The sequence below is a fragment of the Oncorhynchus gorbuscha genome, linkage group LG13, assembly GCF_021184085.1.
Source record: "Oncorhynchus gorbuscha isolate QuinsamMale2020 ecotype Even-year linkage group LG13, OgorEven_v1.0, whole genome shotgun sequence".
In the NCBI taxonomy this organism is placed as follows: domain Eukaryota; kingdom Metazoa; phylum Chordata; class Actinopteri; order Salmoniformes; family Salmonidae; genus Oncorhynchus; species Oncorhynchus gorbuscha.
Window position 1 is genome coordinate 55604161 of NC_060185.1, and position 23764 is coordinate 55627924.

The 23764-nt window shown below is 44.7% G+C and overlaps 1 protein-coding gene across 2 annotated transcripts in view; it reads left to right on the forward strand.

Moving 5' to 3' along the window:
* The window catches only part of LOC123993184 (endothelin-converting enzyme 2-like), an 87045-nt gene extending 67587 nt beyond the window's left edge, over window positions 1-19458 (forward strand). For both annotated transcript variants that reach the window (XM_046295056.1, XM_046295057.1), the window contains 4 exons: window positions 7957-8099; window positions 17452-17566; window positions 17984-18094; window positions 19403-19458. In XM_046295056.1, the coding sequence (XP_046151012.1) occupies window positions 7957-8099; window positions 17452-17566; window positions 17984-18094; window positions 19403-19435 (402 nt within the window). In that variant the 3' untranslated portion in view covers window positions 19436-19458. The remainder of the gene's footprint in view (window positions 1-7956; window positions 8100-17451; window positions 17567-17983; window positions 18095-19402) is intronic.
* Window positions 19459-23764: the final 4306 nt, after the last annotated feature.

Here is a 23764-nt window from a genome sequence, read left to right on the forward strand (position 1 = left end):
GAATCCTGAAACACTTTCTCTTCAGTTATTCAAACAATAATTCTAAACCCCAAACTAAAACTCCATTATAATTAATTTACTTTAAAATAGTAACCCGACTGACTGCAAAGTCATTATACAAATGGCTCTCCCCTGAGGCTGATCAGACCTCAAAAGATAGCCATAACAAGGTCAATAGGTCATACCACCCTTTTATAATCTTCCATACTACATTAGACATATTAAAGAACCCTTTATCCTTAAAATCTAACAAATTCACTTCACTTCAATTAAAACTCATAAAGTTTCATATGTGAGCGTGCCTCTTTAAATACCTTTGCACTAATACAAATAGTCCTAACAAATGTTTTGTGTATATATTTGCAAACCTTAATGAATAAACAACTTAATAAACTTCCAGGTCTTTTTCAATTTGGTCGTTTATTCCCTCAATCTCACCCTCTCTCCTCAAGATTATCAATCCCAGGAAACATCTAAAAGTGAGACACCTAAACCTCAATTTTCCAAGAAGAATACAACACAGAAACTCAAAAGTGAACTATAAACTAAACCCAATGATAACTCCCCTTTGACTCAAATCATTAATCATAAGTTTTAAACAACGTCTATGTATATGTTTACTTAAATGAACATGCTACCCTTAGATACAATTAACCTGATAACATTATTATCCAATGTATTACTTTTTCCCTCTGCCGCAAATGTCGTACATTTCTCAGTGTAAGAAATCCGTAATTTAATCCCAGATATTTTAATAAAAATGTAAATGCATTCTCCCATGGCTCCTTCAACTTACATATTTTAGATAACTTCCATCCGTGCCGGAATAAGGAATCCTACTTAAACACACCAGAATACAATGTTTAACTAAGTTAAATCAAACCCTAAAATTGACCATAACAAGTAACCAAATAAACAAACAACTTTTATCAACAAAAAACAAACTATACAAAAACTCACCACTATAATGCTTCAGATGACAAAATTACTCACTCACTTTTACATCTCAGCTATTTGTCGTCCTTAACGTCCTTAACGTAGGTGACTCTGCTAGCTAGCCAACAGCTAGCCAACGCTAGCCAACGTCTTCTGTATAGAACTCAACTACCCGGTCGCATTCACAGGTTGTATCACATTTTCACTTCATTTCATTACAGTACAACGGTTTGATTTGTTTGATCGTAGCTAGCTACTTAGCTAGCTACATAGCCGTCTTTGTATCAAAGATAATTGTGTAGTCTAGAGCGATTTTCTAGGTTCGCTAGCCATCTATTGTTGTTCTTTTAACGCAACGTAACGTAAACAACACTGCTAGCTAGCCTGCTAGCCCCCGAATAGCAACACTGCAGAAACTATTACACTCAACGGAACGACTTGATTAGTGTAGTGTCAACAACGCACCCACTGCCAGCTGGCCTACTTCAGCAGTACTGTATCATTTTAATCATTTTAGTCAATAAGATTCTTGCTACGTAGCTTAACTTTCTGAACATTCGAGACGTGTAGTCCACTTGTCATTCCAATCTCCTTTGCATTAGCGTAGCCTCTTCTGTAGCCTGTCAACTATGTGTCTGTTTATCCCTGTTCTCTCCTCTCTGCACAGACCATACAAACGCTCCTCACCGCGTGGCCGCGGCCACCCTACTCTGGTGGTCCCAGCGCGCACGACCCACGTGGAGTTCCAGGTCTCCGGTAGCCTCTGGAACTGCCAATCTGCGGTCAACAAGGCAGAGTTCATCTCAGCCTATGCCTCCCTCCAGTCCCTCGACTTCTTGGCACTGACGGAAACATGGATCACCACAGACAACACTGCTACTCCTACTGCTCTCTCTTCGTCCGCCCACGTGTTCTCGCACACCCCGAGAGCGTCTGGTCAGCGGGGTGGTGGCACCGGGATCCTCATCTCTCCCAAGTGGTCATTCTCTCTTTCTCCCCTTACCCATCTGTCTATCGCCTCCTTTGAATTCCATGCTGTCACAGTTACTAGCCCTTTCAAGCTTAACATCCTTATCATTTATCGCCCTCCAGGTTCCCTCGGAGAGTTCATCAATGAGCTTGATGCCTTGATAAGCTCCTTTCCTGAGGACGGCTCACCTCTCACAGTTCTGGGCGACTTTAACCTCCCCACGTCTACCTTTGACTCTTTCCTCTCTGCCTCCTTCTTTCCACTCCTCTCCTCTTTTGACCTCACCCTCTCACCTTCCCCCCTACTCACAAGGCAGGCAATACGCTCGACCTCATCTTTACTAGATGCTGTTCTTCCACTAACCTCATTGCAACTCCCTCCAAGTCTCCGACCACTGCCTTGTATCCTTTTCCCTCTCGCTCTCATCCAACACCTCCCACACTGCCCCTACTCGGATGGTATCGCGCCGTCCCAACCTTCGCTCTCTCTCCCCGCTACTCTCTCCTCTTCCATCCTATCATCTCTTCCCTCCGCTCAAACCTTCTCCCACCTATCTCCTGATTCTGCCTCCTCAACCCTCCTCTCCTCCCTCTCTGCATCCCTTGACTCTCTATGTCCCCTATCCTCCAGGCCGGCTCGGTCCTCCCCTCCCGCTCCGTGGCTCGATGACTCATTGCGAGCTCACAGAACAGGGCTCCGGGCAGCCGAGCGGAAATGGAGGAAAACTCGCCTCCCTGCGGACCTGGCATCCTTTCACTCCCTCCTCTCTACATTTTCCTCCTCTGTCTCTGCTGCTAAAGCCACTTTCTACCACGCTAAATTCCAAGCATCTGCCTCTAACCCTAGGAAGCTCTTTGCCACCTTCTCCTCCCTCCTGAATCCTCTGCCCCCTCCCCCCTCCTCCCTCTCTGCAGATGACTTCGTCAACCATTTTGAAAAGAAGGTCGACGACATCCGATCCTCGTTTGCTAAGTCAAACGACACCGCTGGTTCTGCTCACACTGCCCTACCCTGTGCTCTGACCTCTTTCTCCCCTCTCTCTCCAGATGAAATCTTGCGTCTTGTGATGGCCGGCCGCCCAACAACCTGCCCGCTTGACCCTATCCCCTCCTCTCTTCTCCAGACCATTTCCGGAGACCTTCTCCCTTACCTCACCTCGCTCATCAACTCATCCCTGACCGTTGGCTACGTCCCTTCCGTCTTCAAGAGAGCGAGAGTTGCACCCCTTCTGAAAAAACCTACACTCGATCCCTCCGATGTCAACAATTACAGACCAGTATCCCTTCTTTCTTTTCTCTCCAAAACTCTTGAACGTGCCGTCCTTGGCCAGCTCTCCCGCTATCTCTCTCTGAATGACCTTCTTGATCCAAATCAGTCTGGTTTCAAGACTAGTTTTTCAACTGAGACTGCTCTCCTCTGTATCACGGAGGCGCTCCGCACTGCTAAAGCTAACTCTCTCTCCTCTGCTCTCATCCTTCTAGATCTATCGGCTGCCTTCGATACTGTGAACCATCAGATCCTCCTCTCCACCCTCTCCGAGTTGGGCATCTCCGGCGCGGCCCACGCTTGGATTGCGTCCTACCTGACAGGTCGCTCCTACCAGGTGGCGTGGCGAGAATCTGTCTCCTCACCACGCGCTCTCACCACTGGTGTCCCCCAGGGCTCTGTTCTTGGCCCTCTCCTATTCTCGCTATACACCAAGTCACTTGGCTCTGTCATAACCTCACATGGTCTCTCTTATCATTGCTATGCAGACGACACACAATTAATCTTCTCCTTTCCCCCTTCTGATGACCAGGTGGCGAATCGCATCTCTGCATGTCTGGCAGACATATCAGTGTGGATGACGGATCACCACCTCAAGCTGAACCTCGGCAAGACGGAGCTGCTCTTCCTCCCGGGGAAGGACTGCCCGTTCCATGATCTCGCCATCACGGTTGACAACTCCATTGTGTCCTCCTCCCAGAGCGCCAAGAACCTTGGCGTGATCCTGGACAACACCCTGTCGTTCTCAACTAACATCAAGGCGGTGGCCTGTTCCTGTAGGTTCATGCTCTACAACATCCGCAGAGTACGACCCTGCCTCACACAGGAAGCGGCGCAGGTCCTAATCCAGGCACTTGTCATCTCCCGTCTGGATTACAGCAACTCGCTGTTGGCTGGGCTCCCTGCCTGTGCCATCAAACCCCTTCAACTCATCCAGAACGCCGCAGCCCGTCTGGTGTTCAACCTTCCCAAGTTCTCTCACGTCACCCCGCTCCTCCGTTCTCTCCACTGGCTTCCAGTTGAAGCTCGCATCCGCTACAAGACCATGGTGCTTGCCTACGGAGCTGTGAGGGGAACGGCACCTCAGTACCTCCAGGCTCTGATCAGGCCCTACACCCAAACAAGGGCACTGCGTTCATCCACCTCTGGCCTGCTCGCCTCCCTACCACTGAGGAAGTACAGCTCCCGCTCAGCCCAGTCAAAACTGTTCGCTGCCCTGGCCCCCCCAATGGTGGAACAAACTCCCTCACGACGCCAGGACAGCGGAGTCAATCACCACCTTCCGGAGACACCTGAAACCCCACCTCTTTAAGGAATACCTAGGATAGGTTAAGTAATCCCTCTCACCCCACCCCCCCCCTAAGTTTTAGATGCACTATTGTTAAGTGACTGTCCCACTGGATGTCATAAGGTGAATGCACCAATTTGTAAGTCGCTCTGGATAAGAGAGTCTGCTAAATGACTTAAATGTAATGTAAATGTAAATCTCAATAAAACAAATCATCATCTCCTTGTTCCTCAAGAAAAAAACAACTTGCCCCTGTTACAGACATCTACGTATCAGGGGAAAAGCTCAAATAACCAAATTCAAACTAGCTAATTTCCCGAAACATATGCAATTATGTTTTTCTATCGAGGTTGCTTTTCAACATTAATACCCTAACATTGTTCCACATAATGGAAACAGTGCTCAAATTCACTGGTGTTACATAAACAATCAAACCTGGAATCAACAACCATCAGAATCCATTATCACGATGTTTAACGATTCAGACATCCAGTCTCCCTTTCTCATAGTCTAATACAGTCTAATACAGTCCAAATAAACGCCACAAATCTCATGCCCACCTAGCGAATCAGCTGCTAGTTTTTAGCATCTTTCCTGACTATACTGACGACTCACATACTACTTTTTTTTATTTGGACATTTTTATCAACTTCTGAAAAGTGACTCAAAACAATAATGCACGCATTTTCCTTCTAAAAGACAAACAATTTTCTCCGTTACCCCCAGTCACAACATAATTTCCGTGGCGACAAAAGTGCCTTGCAAGTGATGTCATCAACAGGCGCTCAACCTCGACCCAATCCTTAACGACTTTCAATTAATTGTAAATAATTGTTGGTTGTCTGCAGCAACAGTAGTACGGGTTCGATAAACCAAACCTAATTTATCACATCTGTTCAAATCTTGAATTATAATTTACAACATCAACCAATATCTCTAAATTCGCTAATTTTATAAAAACATTGATGGGCATAAATCGTAATTGTCTCTTCGTTATTATCTAGTGCCACAGAACTGATGTTACAGAAAAAACCCAGATAAAAATACAATCAGGAAGTTCTTTTTTACCATTTTAATTGTACCTTTATTTAACCTCTAGCGTCGAGCAATCCCGTATCCGGGAGCATAATCATAGCCTCAAGCTCATTACCATAACGCAACGTTTCCAATTCATGCATAACAAAGTGATAACAGAGCCTCCTATATGGTACATGTAAAGTTATTTATGCAACTTGAGTTGTGATACAAACCGTAGGCTATATTTTTTCATATCTAATACATTCTAAGCCTGCATGATGCAACTCTAATGATGATTCGGAAAAAAAGTTGCATGAAAGTCTCGGTTTCTTGCCAGGTTGCACACAGTCTCTCATTCACAATTTGACAAGCGCATGATAACATTCTCACCCATCTAACTATTCTCAATTTAATCTGGTCTTTACATAGAGCCTACTAATATACACTACATGACCAAAAGTATGTGGATACCTGCTTGTCAAACATCTCATTCCAAAATCACTCTTATGGGAAGGCTTTAAACTAGATGTTGGAACATTGCTGCAGGGACTTGCTTCCAGTCAGCCACAAAAGCATTAGCGAGTTGGCCACTGATGTTGGGCGTTTAGACCTGGCTCGCAGTCGGTGTTCCAATTCATCCCAAAGGTGTTCGATGGGGTTGAGATCAGTGTCCTGTGCAGGCCAGTCAAGTTCTTCCACACCGATCACGACAAACTATTTATGTATGGGCCTCTCTTTGTGTGTGGTGGCATTGTCATGCTGAAACAGGAAAGGGCCTTCCCCCAAACTGTTGCCAAAGTTGGAAGCACGGAATCATCTAGAAAGTCATTGTATATTGTAGCGTTAAGATTTCCCTTCACTGGAACTTAGGGGCCCACCTCGAACCATGAAAAACAGCCCCAGACCATTATTCCTCCTCTACCAAACTTTACAGTTGGCACTATGCATTGAGAAGGTAGCATTCTCCTGGCATCCACCAAACCCAGATTAGTCCGTTGGACTGCCAGATGGTATAACTATCACTCCATAGAACACGTTTTCATTGCTCCATATTCCAATGGCAAGCAAGCTTTACACCACTCCACCTCACGCTTGGCATTGCACATGGTGATCTTAGGCTAGGCATGCTTTTAAATGAGGAAAGTTGAGAAATAAATATAGTAGGCGTAGCCTATAGATGGGATCTTCTTTTTAATAAATGCCATCAAACTGTTTTATCACGCAATTGCATAGCCTATAGAAACGTTGTCACCATGGGTTTATAGGAACACATTTCATTCCATGCATCAACCAGCTATGAGAAGCTGGCTCTCGCTGCGCAACAGGTGATCCTATTCTACTCAAACTCTGCCAGGGCTCTCATGAAGTGTTTGATTTCATTTTCGATTCCATTTACATTGATGTCATAGGGATTTAAATGGACAATAGAGCGCTGAGTACCAGGCCACAAGCAACTGGCCGTTAGCAAGTTTGGTAGGCCACTAATGAACATCAGCAGCATCAGAGTGCAGTTTTGGAGCTGTTTAGTTACGGTCACGTGGAATTTGACTGCGGTCATGGCTCCTGACTGCCGGTGTGGCGTTAATATATTGGTCTCAAAGTCAAAATTCTGGTATTGTGACAACCCTAATCTTTAAACATGTTACAATGCATCGTAAGGATTGTTAGAAAAAAAACTAGTCCTACTGTATATACTGTACTAACTGTCACAGTCTCTTTGGTTTGCAATAAAGACCAAACAATTAAACAGCCCCCAAAAAATGTTTTATCCCATCATCTCTCTACCTCCCTGCTCTGTGCTCGGCTCTGGATTAAGGCAGTGGAATGAGTGTCTGGGACTGAGGGCTGATGGTTTTACTGTAATACCCCTACAGACCCTCCAGGATAGGGGTGGCTTTAGAGTCTGAGATCTGGAATGCAAATATATGAGGGCTCCTCTTACTGTTTTGTCTCTCTCTCTCTGTATGATGGATAATTTGGTCCAGTTTGAAGGGATAGTTTACAAATCAAAGGTTGCGTTCAGATTCTCTACCCTTCTCCAGAAGTGTGCACTATATTCCTTACACCAGTCCATTCCTTTGAAATCTTTGACGGAGAGTGTATGAGTGCAAATTTCGGGAGAAGGGAATATAATCGTAATGTAGCCTAAATCACACAAAAAAAATGTTTGTCAGACTGTTTCAAACGTGAAATACAGTCTAATGTTCTTGTGTGGGTGGTATAGTGGTTAGTCCACCATCTATATGGAGGGAATTCCCACTGCTTTTAAAAACAAAAGTTGATCTGTCGTGTGGATTCACCATTATGTCTCATGAATCGGATAGATGGACACAATTTTGTATGTGAAAAGATTAAGTTATGTGGGACATGGACTCCTTTCAACATGAGGCAACTTGAGTTCTGAAAATGTCTATAAACTTTGTTTTTGTGTTCAACTGTCTTTTTCACAAGGGTGACCTCTAACCTCTCTCGCCCTCAGCTGCTGGCTCCAGCGGTGGACTGGCTGGACTACCTGTCCTCGGCCCTGTCCCCTCTGGACCTGAACGATACAGAGCCAGTGGTGCTATATGCCAAGGAGTACTTGCAACAGGTGTCTGACCTGATCAACAAGACCGAGCGCAGGTGAGGACCTAGATGGAACTCAACCTGATCGTCCTTATTCCCCGACAGCCAAAGATCAGGTCACATGGTCAGGAAATACTCCAGGCCCCACCCGTAATACATTATGTCATAGCTAAATGGGCTGCCATGCACCGTGTTAAGGACCAGAGGTTTTTCCTGACTGCATAATCTGACAAGGGAAAACTCCTGCCCTACCAGTTTTTTGTCATGAGTCTTGTCCTGGAGGCAGAACTGAGCGATTTCCACTACACCAGGTTAGGTTTAAAATCTGATTTTAGTGACCAAGATTTCTGATTGTCAACTGGTTTTCTGAATGACAAGACATCATATTACCAGATTACTTCTAAGTTGTTTCTTTAACAACCAGGAAAATAGTTATTTTTCATGACAAGATCAAGACGTCATGGGAAATGTAATTTTATATTCCTATCTGGTCAAATAATCACATCACAACCAGATAAAGACATATTTTTCCAGTTGCTAAAAGTTAACTACCATTACGATAACACTTTCTATGAAGCCAGTATGCATAATGCATTATACAGCATTATAATACACCATGATAAAAGAATAATGCAGTATTAGCAGAGTTAGACACACTTATAATGTAACAGTGCTTCATAACTGCAGGTCACTTTTTCCTAAAGGATCATACAGCATTATAATGACCATCAGTGTGATGCATTTCTAACGTTTTTGTGAAAACTAAGTGGCTCGGGGAACAAAACATCGATATTTTGGGTCCATGGCCAGGAAACTCCCCCAGACCTTAATCCCATTGAGAACTTGTGGTCAATCCTCAAGAGGCGGGTGGATAAACAAAAACCAAAAAATTCTGACAAACTCCAAGCATTGATTATGCCCAAGGCATATGGATTAACAGGTTATAGCGCAAATGCAATTATCACAACACATAGGTTGTAATATGGTGGGGTGGGGGGTGGGGGCATCACTTCCCCAGTGATTTTTTTTTTACCCACTCATCGCTACTGAGGACAGGTCAAAGTAGAATGGACAATTACAACTGATTCACACCATTGTCCTGATCAGTGGTTTCAAGTTTGTGTCTGATCATAGCGAAAAAGGAAATTGTTCTGCATTTACCTGCTGTGTAAACACATTGCAAATAGGCTCATGATAACTCCTGATGAAGTTTTGCAAAAAGGGTGCCTACCACATGGATGGGCATTCATAAAATTCAATTTGGGTCGAAATGTTAGGCTACATCAAACAAACCAATCATATACATAGGTAAGGGGAAGACCCCCATGAAATGGACAAAAATGAATGGCATCTTATTGCCATTGTATGAAACAAATACACAATTGCAAATACCACTCAATTGGACGGCAATTCATTCGAAGTTTATGGCAACTGGCATATGGCAAATGCCAAGTGTCGTACAGCAAAAATCCCAGTCATTTTTCATATTGCAAATGGACATAAAGTCAAGACCCAAGTGTCAATTTCAAAATTGTAATATTTTTTAAATATATTTTTTTAAATGTATCACCTTCTCAAAAGTCAGTGAACCATTGCAAAATGCCCAAATGCAATATATAAGTATTGAAAGTGCCAAATCAGGACGTTATGTCCATATGTGATCATAGGAAGATGGTTTCCGAATCCAAAAAACAGTGAACCATGTCCAAATGCCATAAGAAATGTCCAAATGTAATATATAAGTATTGAAAGTTCCAAATCAGGATGTTATGTCCATTTGCCATATGTGATCATAGGAAGTCGGCTTCCATTTACATTACATTTACATTTAAGTCATTTAGCAGACGCTCTTATCCAGAGCGACTTACAAATGGGTGCATTCACCTTATGACATCCAGTGGGACAGTCACTTAACAATAGTGCATCTAAAACTTAGGGGGGGGTGGGGTCAGTGAACCAAGTCCAAATGGCATTTATACTGCCCAAATGATATATACATCACTATGTTAAGCCCTGAATCAACCTAGAAGGTCTATTTGTCATGTATGATGAACGAAATGGATGGGCACGGGTGGGGGGTGCTCAGTACCCAGCCATGGACCAAACTGACACCAAAACGACTTTGTCCAACCCGGTTAGAAGCCAACTATCACATATTTCAGGGCAGGCCCAAAATTCACAGCGCCTTCTGTTTAAACCATAATAAAAACATAAAACACGTAGTTATGTTCTAGGTGTGGGTCCAGTTCTGACATTATGTGTAGGCCTAGCTGAAGCGACCCCGAATCCTGAGTTTTGTCGGAGCCCGAACAGCGATCTTAATTAGTGCTGAAAATTAACTTTTTCCGTGCTTTGCTGTGGGGTCCCTGAAATAGATATCAGACAGAAACGTTAGGACCCGTCTCTATGGGCCGATAAGGTTTCAATGCACCTAGACTTTTCTAAATGTCGTCATTTTCGCGCTGGTCAAAATTAATTCAAATTGCAAATGTACGAGGCTATTTCTCGGCCTGAGAACGTCTAGAGCCACATAACTCACCATGCACGATCGACTTAAGCTCTAGGTTCTTTGATAGTTTGAACGCAGGTAACTATATTGCAGGCTCTGTGTTACTCCCCATTGACTGTGTGTGTGTGTGTGTGTGTGTGTGTGTGTGTGTGTGTGTGTGTGTGTGTGTGTGTGTGTGTGTGTGTGTGTGTGTGTGTGTGTGTGTGTGTGTGTGTGTGTGTGTGTGTGTGTGTGTGTGTGTGTGTGTGTGTGTGTGTGTGTGTGTGTGTGTGTGTTTTTAGAAAATCACAGAGCTCCGAAACACACCTTGAACGGATTCGTCTGAACATGCTGCAACTGGATCTAACTTAAAATATATACATATATTATTTGGCCATCACCAATTGTACGATTCTTGTAAATTACGATAGATAGATGGTGGGTTCTTTTTTCCCAGAAAAATGTCCTTAACTCAAAAAGCGTTGAGGCCTCGATGCCATCTTGTAACTGGGCTAACAGCCCATTAGGCCAAACCTGTGCTCACCAAGTTTCTTCTTCGAAGTCCTTTCTGTTTAGGAAAAATGAACATGTCATTTTGGTGATGTTTTGTACATTTGCAATAAGCAGCCATTCGCCATCAGGTGTAATTTTCAGGAACAGTGGGAAAATTACAAATTTTAAAATTGTATAAAACAGAAACTAAATGTTCGAGAGACTTTATTTGATGACTTCCCGAAAGATCTGGCCCTGGGGCACGGCCCGAGGCTGTCGGCGTATTTTAAAATCATTCGCGGAAGTCTAATAAGGGACAGTACATTTGCGATATGGAGATCGTCATCAAACATACAGCAAATTCAGTTTGCTTCCCTTGTGTAGGTGATGGGACAAGACTGTAACTACCAATTGGATAACACAAAATTGGGGAGAAAAATGGGTAAAAAATAAGTGGATATTATGATATCCAAATAATGTGCTGCTCGTTGACATAAACATTATCATTATATTGCTGTATGATCCTTGAGGAAAAAATGACTAGCAATTATGAAGCACTGTGCTGCTGTACGTTGCTTAGGTCAGTTAGGATCACCACTTTATTTAAAAAATGTGCAATGTCAGAATAAAATCAAATCAAATGTAGCGTAGTGAAATGCTTGTGCTTCTAGTTCCGACAATGCAGTAATAATCAACGAGTAATCTAACCTAACAATTCCAAAACTACTACCTTATACACACAAGTGTAAAAGGATAAATAATATGTACATAAAGATATATGAATGAGTGATGGTACAGCACGGCATAGGCAATATGGAGTAGATGATATAGAGTACAGTATATACATATGAGTAATGAGGGTATGTAAACATTATATTAAGTAGCATTGTTTAAAGTGGCTAGTGATATATTTTTACATCAATTTCCATCAATATCCATTATTAAAGTGGCTGGAGTGGAGTCAGTGTGTTGGCAGCAGCCACTCAATGTTAGTGGTGGCTGTTTAACAGTCTGATGGTCTTGAGATAGAAGCTGTTTTTCAGTCTCTCGGTCCCTGCTTTGATGCACCTGTACTGACTTCGCCTTCTGAATGATAGCGGGGTGAACAGGCAGTGGCTCAGGTGGTTGTTGTCCTTGGTGATCTTTATGGCCTTCCTGTGACATCTGTTGGTGTAGGTGTCCTAGAGGGCAGGTAGTTTGCCCCCGGTGATGCGTTGTGCAGACCTCACTACCCTCTGGAGAGCCTTCGGTTGTGGGCGAAGCAGTTGCCGTACCAGGCGGTGATACAGCCCGACAGGATGCTCTCGATTGATCATCTGTAAAAGTTTGTGTGCTTTTGGTGACAAGCCGAATTTCTTCAGCCTCCTGAGGTTGAAGAGGCGCTGCTGCGCCTTCTTCACAACGTTGTCTGTGTGGGTGGACCAATTCAGTTTGTCCTTGAATTGTACGCCGAGGAACTTAAACCTTACTACTCTCCACTACTGTCCCGTCAATGTGGATAGGGGGGGTGCTCCCTCTGCTGTTTCCTGAAGTCCACAATCATCTCCTTTGTTTTGTTGACGTTGAGTGTGAGGTTATTTTCCTGACACCACACTCCGAGGGCCCTCACCTCCTCCCCGTAGGCCGTCTCGTCATTGTTGGTAATCAAGCTTACCACTGTAGTGGCGTCCGCTAACTTGATGATTGAGTTGGAGGCGTGCATGGCCACACCGTCGTGGGTGAACAGGGAGTACAGGAGAGGGCTCAGAACGCACCCTTGTGGGGCCCCAGTGTTGAGGATCAGCAGGGTGGAGATTTTGTTACCTTCCCTCACCACCTGGGGGCGGCCCGTCAGGAAGTGCAGTACCAAGTTGCACAGGGCGGGGTCAAGACCCAGGGACTCGAGCTTGGTGATGAGTTTGGAGGGTACTATGGTGTTAAATGCTGAGCTGTAGTCGATAAACAGAATTCTCACACAGGTATTCCTCTTGTCCAGATGGGTTAGGGTAGTGTGTTTGCGATTGCTTCGTCTGTGGACCTATTTGGGAGGTAAGCAAATTGGAGTGGGTCTAGGGTGTCAGGTTGGGTGAAGGTGATATGGTCCTTGACTAGTCTCTCAAAGCACTTGATGATGATGGAAGTGAATGCCACGGGGGCAACCAGCCAGCTGCGCATGCTCTGAGGACGTGGTTAGGGATGCCGTCTGGTCCTGCAGCCTAGCGAGGGTTAACACGTTTAAATGTTTTACTCACGTCAGCTGCAGTGAAGCAGAGTCCACAGGTTTTGGTAGTGGGCTGTGTCAGTGGCACTGTATTGTCCTCAAAGCGGGCAAAAGTTATTTAGTCTGTTTGGGAGCGAGACATCCTGCACCGCAACGTGGCTGGTTTTCTTTTTGTAATCCGTGATTTACTGTAGACCCTGCCACATACCTCTTGTGTCTGAGCCGGTGAATTGCGACTCTACTTTGTCTCTATACTGACGCTTATTAGCTTGTTTGATTGCCTTACGGAGGGAATAGCTACACTGTTTGTATTCGGTCATGTTTCCGGTCACCTTGCACTGGTTAAAAGCAGTGGTTTGCGCTTTCAGTTTCACGCGAATGCTGCCATCAATCCACGGTTTCTGGTTTGGGAATGTTTTAATTGTTGCTATGGGTACAACATTGTCAATGCACGTTCTAATGAACTCGCTCACCGAATCAGCGTATTCGTCAATGTTGTTGGACGCAATGTGAAACATATCCCAATCCACGTGATCGAAGCAGTCTTGAAGCGTGGAATCAGATTGGCCGGACCAGCGTTGAACAGACCTGAGCGCCGGAGTTTCTTGTTTTATTTTCTGTCTGTAGGCTGGGAGCAACAAAATGGAGTCGTGGTCAGCTTTTCCGAAAGGAAGGTGGGGGAGGGCCTTATATGCGCCGCGGAAGTTAGAATCTAGGGTTTTACCAGACCTGCTTGCGCAATCGATATGCTGATGGAATTTAGGGAGTCTTGTTTTCAGATTAGCCTTGTTAAAATCCCCAGCTACAATGAATGCAGCCTCAGGATATGTGGTTTCCAGTTTGCATAGAGTCAAGTAAAGTTCATTCCGAGCCATCGATTTATCTGCTTGGGGGGGAATATATACTAGTAGAGAATAGTAGAGAATGATTTATTTCATCACATTCCCAGTGGGTCAGAAGTGTACATTCACTCAATTAGTATTTGGTAGCATTGCCTTTAAATTGTTTAACTTGGGTCAAATGTTTTGGGTATTAGCAGGGTAGGCTAGTGGTTAGAGTGTTGGACTAATAACCAGAAGGTTGCAAGTTCAAACCCCCGACCTGACAAGGTACAAATCTGTCATTCTGCCCTTGAACAGGCAGTTAACTCACTGTTCCTAGGCAGTCATTGAAAATAAGAATTTGTTCTTAACTGACTTGCCTAGTTAAATAAAGATAAAATAAATAGCATTCCACAAGGTTTCCACAATAAGTTGGGTGAATTTTGGACCGTTCCTCCTGACAGAGCTGGTGTAACTGAGTCAGGTTTGGAAGGCCTCTTTGCTCGCACATGCTTTTCAGGTCTGCCCACAAATGTTCTATAGTGTTGAGGTCAGGGCTTTGTGATTGTCACTCCAATACCTTTACTTTGTTGTCCTTAAGCCTTTTTGCCACTCCAATACCTTGACTTTGTTGTCCTTAAGCCATTTTGCCACAACTTTGGAAGTATGCTTGTGGTCATTGTCCATTTGGAAGACCCATTTGCAACCAAGCTTTAACTTCCTGACTGATGTCTTGAGATGTTGCTTCAATATATCCACATAATCTTCCTACATAATGATGCCATCTAAATTTGTGAAGTGCACCTGTCCCTCCTGCAGCAAAGCACCCCCACAACATGATGCTGCCACCCCTCATGCTTCACGGTTGGGATGGTGTTCGTCTTGCAATCCTACCCCCCTTTCCTCATAACGAAGAGCATTATGGACAAACAGTTATATTTTTGTTTCATCAGATCAGAGGACATTTCTCCAAAAAGTATGATCTTTTTCCCCATGCGTAGTCTGTCTTTTTTTATGGTGGTTTTGGAGCAGTGACTTCTTCCTTGATGAACGGTCTTTCAGATTATGTCGATATAGGACTTGTTTTACTGTGGATATCGATACTTTTGTACCTGTTTCCTCCAGCAACTTCACAAGGTCCTTTCCTGTTGTTCTTGGATTGATTGCACTTTTCACACCAAAGTACGTTCATCTCTTTGAGACAGAATGCGTCTCCTTCCTGAGTGGTATGATGGCTGCGTGGTCCCATGGTGTTTATACTTGCGTACTATTGTTTGTACAGATGAACGTGGTACCTTCAGGCGTTTGGAAATTGCTCCCAAGGATGAACCAGACTTGTGGAGGTCTACTATTTTTTTTCTAAGGTCATGGCTGATTTCTTTTGATTTTCCATGATGTCAAGCAAAGAGGCACTGTGTTTGAAGGTCGGCCTTGAAATACATCCACAGGTACACCTCCAATTGACTCGATGTCAATTAGCCTATCAGAAGCTTCTAAATCCATGACATAATTGTCTGGAATTGTCCAAGCTGTTTAAAGGCACAGTCAACTTAGTGTATGTAAACATCTGACCCACTGGAATTGTGATACAGTGAAATAATCTGTCTGTGAACAATTGTTGGAAAAATTTATGTCCAAACCAACTTGACAAAACTGCAGTTTGTTAAAACCTCATGGGGATAGGGCTGTCTACTGCCCCCGCTGGAGTAATTGCGTGCCCATAGTAAACATAATTTTTTTTTGTCAAAAGTTGCTAATATATGCAAATAAAAAATATTATTGAATAGAAAACACTCTAAAGCTTCTAAAACCGTTTAAATTATGTCTGACTGCCCTGAGAGTTCTGCTTTACATACATTCTCCCAAACTCTCTCTTGTCATCATAAAAGTTGGCCCAACTTTGACGTCATCGCCCCCACCCTTTCCAAGCAGTTACAGGTCTGGGAACAGTGTCTCTGTCTTCAGCGCGATCTCAGCTTTCCATGGGGATTCTCATTGTGAGAATCGCGCGCTCACGAGAGTTTTGGCGGGCCGAAACCTTTCGGTCACGCGAAAAAACAGGTCACTTTTGTGCGCGCTCTCCTCCGGTGATGTCTTTTTTCCGAAGTTGATTAAACAATGAGTGTGTTTCTGTTTGTCCTCAGGATTGCTGTGCACCTTTATAACATGTTAAAGCTTGATTATGAAGTTTGTTTGACAAGTTTAATCGACATATAATATGTAAGTTCGACGTTTTGGTGCGCATCCACTTGACTTTTGGCTACATTTCAACCGAAATGTGTCGTGTTTGAGAACGGAAAGACACAGACTGCAAAACTAAACGCTGTTTTTGGTAAGTATAATTCCTTCCAGGTCTTCTGATGGAAGAACAGCAAAGGTAAGGGAATATTTATGTGGTAAATTTGGGTTTATGTGGACTCCAAGATAGAGGAGCCATAATGCTACTTTTTGAGCGCTGACTCATAGTATAGCCTAGTGAACGAAACCTGTAACGTTAAAAATAAATGTAACACAACGATTGCATTCAGAAGAAGTGTATCTAACTATATATATGTAGAACATGCATATTTAGTCAAAGTTTATGATGTATATTCCTTGTTAGCTGACGTTATCTGCCGGAGCTATCGTCATTTCTCAGGACATTTGAGTAGCATTTTTTGAACGATGCATCATTGTAAACAGAGATTTATGGATATATATAGCATATTATTGAAAAAAACATAAATGTACTGTGTAACATGTTATATTAATGTCATCTGATGAAGATTTCAAAAGGTTAGTGCATTATTTTTCTTTTAATCCTGCGTTTGTTGATTGCATATTTTTTTCAACTTGGCTATGCAAATTAGCCGTGTCTTCGGTGGTGGTTTGACATAAATATGTGCTATGTTTTCGCCGTAAAACATTTTAGAAATCTGACTTGCTGGGTAGATAAACAAGGTGTTATCTTTCATTTGAGCCATTGGACTTGTTAATGTGTGGAGGTTAAATATTTTTAGGAATATTTTTGCGTTCCATGCGCCACCTTCCAGCTGAATGTGGGGTTAACCTTGTTAACCTTCTGGTTAACAAGAGGTTAACCTTGTTAACCTTCTGGTTAACAAGAAATGTGTGGAGTGGATGAAAAACAAGTTTTAATGACTCCAACCTAAGTGTATGTAAACTTCTGACTTCAACTGTATATTGCAGTATAATGCATTTTGCATATGGTCTTCATAAAATGTTACCAAAATTCCTTATACAATCAATATCTGACCTGACCATAATCTCATGAAAAACATCATAATGACGTCCCTGCATCCAGTTCTGCCCACGAGGAAACCCCAACCATTGACTGTCGTTGTTGTTTCTTTGCTTGTCCTCGTCATCCTCATTTCCTCTTCCTCCCCGTCTCTCGCCGTCTCTCAGCCTGCTCAACAACTACATGATCTGGAACCTGGTGCAGAAGGGTGCGTCCAGTCTGGACCAGCGCTTTGAGAACGCCCAGGACAAGCTGCTTGAGAGCCTGTATGGAACCAAGAAGGTGTGTTTTTAGGCTGGGCTCTAAACAGCAACCTATTCCCTGTGTAGTGCACTACTTTTGACTAGGGCCCTCTGGTTAAAATTAGTACACTGGGGAATAGGGTGTCATTTGGGACAAAGGCATATTCTTATGTCATTCATTAGCCAGGATTTCAGGAAATACCTTGTTCGGGCTGGTTTCCCAGACACAGATTAAGGCTAGAAAATATATATATTTCAATGGAGATTCTCTGTTGCGCATGCTTTTTAGTCCAGGACTAGGCTTAATCTGAGTCGGGTGATTTTTATGTGAGACTGTGAGGGCTCATGACAAGCCATGTGTGCTACCTCAGCACACTTACAGTACACACACTTTTCACAACCAAAAATATAAACAGCTGGTGAGACTTATCTCGGTTGTGTGTGTGTGTTCGCTCAGTCCTGCACACCTCGATGGCAGACCTGCATTGGGAACACAGATGACACGCTCGGCTTTGCCCTGGGTGCACTCTTTGTCAAAGCAACGTTTGATAAACACAGCAAAGAGATTGTGAGTATGATTGACGCACAACTGCATTTACCCTAGTGGTTACCATGTGTAGGCCTAATGAAAGGTCATCATAAGAGGATCCTATTTGCTAAGATATTATTGTAATTTTCATTAAAAATATATTTTAAATGTTTATGAATACCTACAATGTATTCGGGAAGTATTCAAACCCCTTGACTTTTTCCCCCATTTTGTTACATTAGAGCCTTATTCGAAAATTGATTAAATAAATAAAAATCCCTCATCAATCTACACACAATACCCCATAATTACAAAGAGAAAACAGGTTTTTAGAAATGTTTGCAAAAAAACAGGTACCTTATTTAAATAAGTATTCCCGATCCTTTGCTATGAGACTTGAAATTGAGCTCAGGTGCATCCTGTTTCCATTAATCATCCTTGAGATGTTTATACAAGTTGATTGAAGTCCACCTGTGGTAAATGCAATTTATTTGACATGATTTGGATAGGCACATAGGTCCCACAGTTGACAGTGCATATCAGAGCAAAAAAATGTCAAAGAAATTGTCTGTAGAGCTCCGAAAAAGGATTGTGTCAAGGCACAGATCTGGGGAAGGGTACCAAAAAATGTCTGCAGCATTGAAGGTCCCCAAGAACACAGTGGCTTCCATCATTCTTAAATTGAAGATGTTTGGAACCACCAAGTCTCAAGTCACTCCTCAATAAAAGGCACATGACAGCTTGCTTACAGTTTGCTGCCAAAAGGCACCTAAACGACTCTCAAACCATGAGAAACGAGATTCTCTGACCTGATGAAACCAAGATTGAACTCTTTGTCCTGAATGCCAAGCGTCACGTCTGGATGAAACCTGGCACCATCCCTACGGTGAAGCATGGTGGTGGCAGCATCATGCTGTGGGGATGTTTTTCAGTTGCAGGGACAGGGAGTCTAGTCAGGATCGAGGTAAAGATTAACTGCGCAAAGTACAGAGAAATCCTTGACGAAAACCTGCTCCAGAGCACTCAGGACCTCAGACTGGTGTGAAGGTTCACCTTCCAACAGGACAACGACCCTAAGCATACAGCCAAGATGTGACGGAGAAGTCCGTCACTGGCCGCGGGCAGCATTTGGTTCTTTAACGCACACACATATTCTTCACTCCTCCCTGCGCCATTATAAGATAAGATAACAATGTGGGTCGACACACAAATTAACTTCTGTCTTGGTGCATGCATTTCACACCTGTCAGTGTTCATATTTGAGAGATACAATAAGTATTATACTTATCAATGTTGTGGATGAGCGCATTGTTTGTTTGTTCTGTTCCTCTCTCTCCATCTCTGTAGCTTCCGGGTATGCTGGAAAAGGACCCGAGCTAAGGGAATTGGGTTGGCTTTATAGTGCCTGTCCCAAATGGCTCATTATAATATATATGGGCTTATTGAAAGATATTGTCAGTAGTGATGTAATGTTGTAAATGTTATGTTGTGATATTGTTTAAAACCGTGTTGCAATGTATATCCTTTAGTATGTGTAGTTCATGGAAAATGTAGGTTTGTTTTGTTAATTGATTAATTAATTAGAGTTAATTGTTCTGAGGGGAGGGGCTAGCCCTACAAAAGGAGCCTCTCTTTCAGTCATGGAGAGGTTTTTTTTTTGGATTGAGCTGTGGATGGGGCAGCATTGTTTTTAAGCTGTCCCATAAGGTAGACGTTGATGGCAGTACTGTTGTTTTTTTGTTCCGGAATCACTTGTAAATAAACACCTTTGCACAGAAGAACTTTTGCGGTTCCGCCATCTTTTTATTTTGATAGAGGTTAGGTTATCCAGTTTAGCCTTCTGGCCTACTCTACGTGACATATGGTGGCAGTGGTGGGATGGCGTACCGCAAATCAGTGAATTCCAACAAGAGAGGTAAAGGGATGCGTACAGGATTGCGTTCTCAGCAACAGCATCAACTGTCAGAAAAGGTACCTGAAGTTGAACCGGGGTGGAATTACCATGGAATCGTCTGGTGAAGAAGAGGTCAAGTATGAGAAACTAGGAGCCCGACCGCGGGGCCAAAGACAACCAGAACTGGGTGAGCTGCTGACTGAAGGAGCAGTTGGGGGACCAGAACCACACCCAACCATGGTAACCCTTTTTCAGCAACTTTTCACCTGCCTTGAGAGGAGGGACGAAGACCTCAAGCAGGAGTTACGTGGCCTACGCCAATCTATCCTCACAGCTCCCCACCAGGCGGAACTCGTCAGTGAGAGCCCAAGATTGGGTCTTCCAACACCAGGACGACAAAGGCTCGATGCAGCAAGGACTTCAACTCCACAGCAGGCACCCCAAGCAGTAATGAGGCCAGCACCAGGAGACCAGTCCAGCAGTGTTAACGTCCATCTTCCAGCATTCCTGAGGAAGGAGCCAGAGATGCCCTCATACCAGCAGGGGGAGGACATTGAAAACTACCTGCTGAGGTTTGAGCGCATGGCTAAGACGTGGCAGTGGCCTGAGGTAGAGTGGGCCTGCAGGCTTGTCCCATTGCTCACGGGCAAGGCCTTAGAGGCTTACACAGCAATGGATGAGGGGCTGTCCAATGTCTACAAGGGCTTGAAGGAAGCGCTGCTGGTGAAGTTTGACATCTCACCGGAAACCTACCGTCAACGCTTCAGAGCTGCATCAACGCCATCGGGTGAGTTGCCGACAGAGACGTACCACCGCCTCAAGGGTCTCTACCGACGATGGGTTCGACCGGGGGAGAAGACACAGGACGAAATCGGGGAGGTCATCATCCTCGAGCAACTTCTACAAGTTCTACCACACGACATTCGAACCTGGGTCCGAGAGCACGAGCCCAAGGACGGGCTTATGGCGGCCAAGCTTGCACTGCAGTATCTTAATGCACGTAAAGGGGGCCCACCACAACCTGCAGCACCCGCTCCAAGGAGTCTCAGAGACACAAGGGACATCAGAAACGCCAGAGATGGAGGTAACTCTGGGGGTTATGTGTCTGGGAGGGAGGTAAGGGATCATGCAGTTCGCTCTGATGGGAGGGGTCTGACCTGTTTTTACTGCCGACAGCAGGGGCACAAAGCTTCAATGTGTCCGCTACGTAAATCCAAGCTCTCGGGTTACTGTTATGTACCCAGAGAGGGGGATGGTGTTCAGAATAGACAGACTCGGGAAGGGTCATGCTTGGTACGTGTGAAAGTGAATGGTAAAAGTCTTACTGCAATGATTGACACCGGCAGTTCCCTGTCATTGATCAGAAAAGGTAATGTACCTGTTAATGACATTGATTATGGTCATCAGACACTGATCCAATGTGTCCATGGTGACCAGTCACAGCAGCCCACAGCTGAGCTCACAGTTGAGATTCAGGGTCAGAAATACCTCCTCAAAGTTGGGGTAATGGAGAAGCTACCTTTTGAGATGATTTTGGGGAGGGATGTGCCAGTACTCTCTGATCTGTTGGGAAGTGTGGGAGGTCAGCTATATGAGCAGTCAGTTTGCCAGTCTGATGTTCAGATGGCATGTTCAGTTGTCACTCGTGCCCAGGCCAAAGCTGGTTTACAACCTCTGCCTGACTTGTGTGATAGTCTGTGCGAGGGGGGAACCAAAGGGCCCAGAAAGTCACGCCGCCAGCGGCGTCTTGAGAAGTATGTGGGAACCCCTGTACCTGTTGCTGATGTGTCTGGGTTAGAGGTGCAATGGGATGTTCCACAAAATTTTGCTACACTGCAGAAGTCTGACGCAACCTTGAAATGTTTGTGTGACAAGGCCTTAGCTGGGGACAGTCAATCTTCATGTGGGGGGATTTACACAGTAGACAACCACATACTCTACCTTGGGTCAGAGGCAGATAGCAGGAAGTTGGTGGTGCCATCTACCTGTAGACCACTTGTTCTCAACCTTGCACATACAGTTCCATGGGCAGGCCATCTAGGGCAACATAAGACCTATCTTAGGCTAGGCTCCCGTTTCTTTTGGCCCTCCATGTATACTGATGTACAAAAATACTGCAAATCATGCCCCACGTGCCAGAAAACCAGTGCTGTCCGTAGGTCTGAAAGGGCTCCTCTATGTTCACTGCCTGTTATCTCTACCCCATTCACGAGAATTGCAATGGACATTGTTGGACCCTTGGAGAAGAGTAGTGCAGGTTACAAGTATATATTGGTGATCTGTGACTATGCCACCCGGTTCCCAGAAGCCTTCCCACTCCGTTCCATAACCACTCCAAAAATAATCAGTGCTCTTGTTCAGCTCTTCTCTCGTGTAGGAATCCCAGATGAAATCCTGACGGACCAAGGGACAAACTTCACCTTGCGACTGATGGTTCAACTCCACCGACAGCTGGGCATTAAAGGCTTGAGGACTACTCCCTACCATCCCCAAACGGATGGGCTTGTAGAGAGATTCAATCAAACGCTCAAGAACATGCTGAGGAAGTTTGTGGCTGACACTGGTAGAGACTGGGATAAGTGGTTACCCTTTCTGCTTTTTGCTTACAGGGAGGTGCCTCAGGCATCGACAGGTTTCTCGCCATTCGAACTCCTCTATGGATGGCCAGTGCAAGGACCACTGGACCTGCTGAAGAAGTGCTGGGAAGGTTTCCCAGTAGCTACCTCAGGACAGGGGATTGTCCAGTATGTCCTCCAGATGCGAGACAGGTTGGAACGGTACCGAGAGGAAGCTAGAGCAAACCTTCAGCAAGCCCAGAAGGCCCAGAAGAGAGGCTATGACCAGCACGCTCGCCACAGAAAGTATGAGCCAGGACAGAAAGTCCTGCTCCTCCTTCCCTCGTCTACCAGCAAGCTCCTTGCGCAATGGCAAGGACCGTACCTAATCGGGAGGAAGATGGGCCCAGTGACCTACGAGGTGCTGCACCCGGACAAGGGTAAGAAAAAGCAAATCTACCATGTGAACCTTCTCAAGGCCTGGGAGGAGAGAGGAACTCTCCAAAGGAAAGTCCTTTCTGGTCCGCAGAGTAGAAGAGGATGAGTCGGATGGGGTCACAGAGGCATGGAAAGAACGAGCAGAAGTCATACTGGCTCACCTGGAAGAAGACAAGCAAGATGAGCTGAAGCAGCTGTTTGGCAAGAGTATCCGGCCCTCTTCAGTCAGAGACCAGGAAGAACCAAAGTCCTAGAACACGTCATTCGTTTGAAACCTGGCCAGAACCCTGTCCGCCAGCATCCTTACCGTGTGCCTGAGAGGCTGGTGGTAGCCCTCAAGGAAGAGGTCCACACCATGATAGAGATGAATGTTGTCGAGCCATCTTCAAGTGAATGGAGCAGCCCTATTGTCATTGTCCCAAAGAAGGATGGCTCTTTGCGCGTCTGCATGGACTTCCGTAAGGTGAATGCCATCTCCCAGTTTGATGCCTATCCCATGCCCCGCATTGACGACTTACTGGAGAGAATAGGTAGAGCTCATTACATCACCACATTGGATCTCTGCAAAGGGTACTGGCAGGTGCCCCTGGATGAACAATCCAAGGCCTACACTGCATTCCGGACGCCAATGGGCCTGTTCCAGTTCAAGGTCATGCCGTTTGGCCTTCATGGGGCCCCTGCGACTTTCCAGAGGCTGATGGACAAGGTCCTCCAGGACTGTGACGATTACTGTGCTGCTTACTTGGACGACATGGTGATCTACAGCCACTCCTGGGAGGAGCACATACAGCATCTTAGCAGAGTCCTGGGGAAGATTCATGA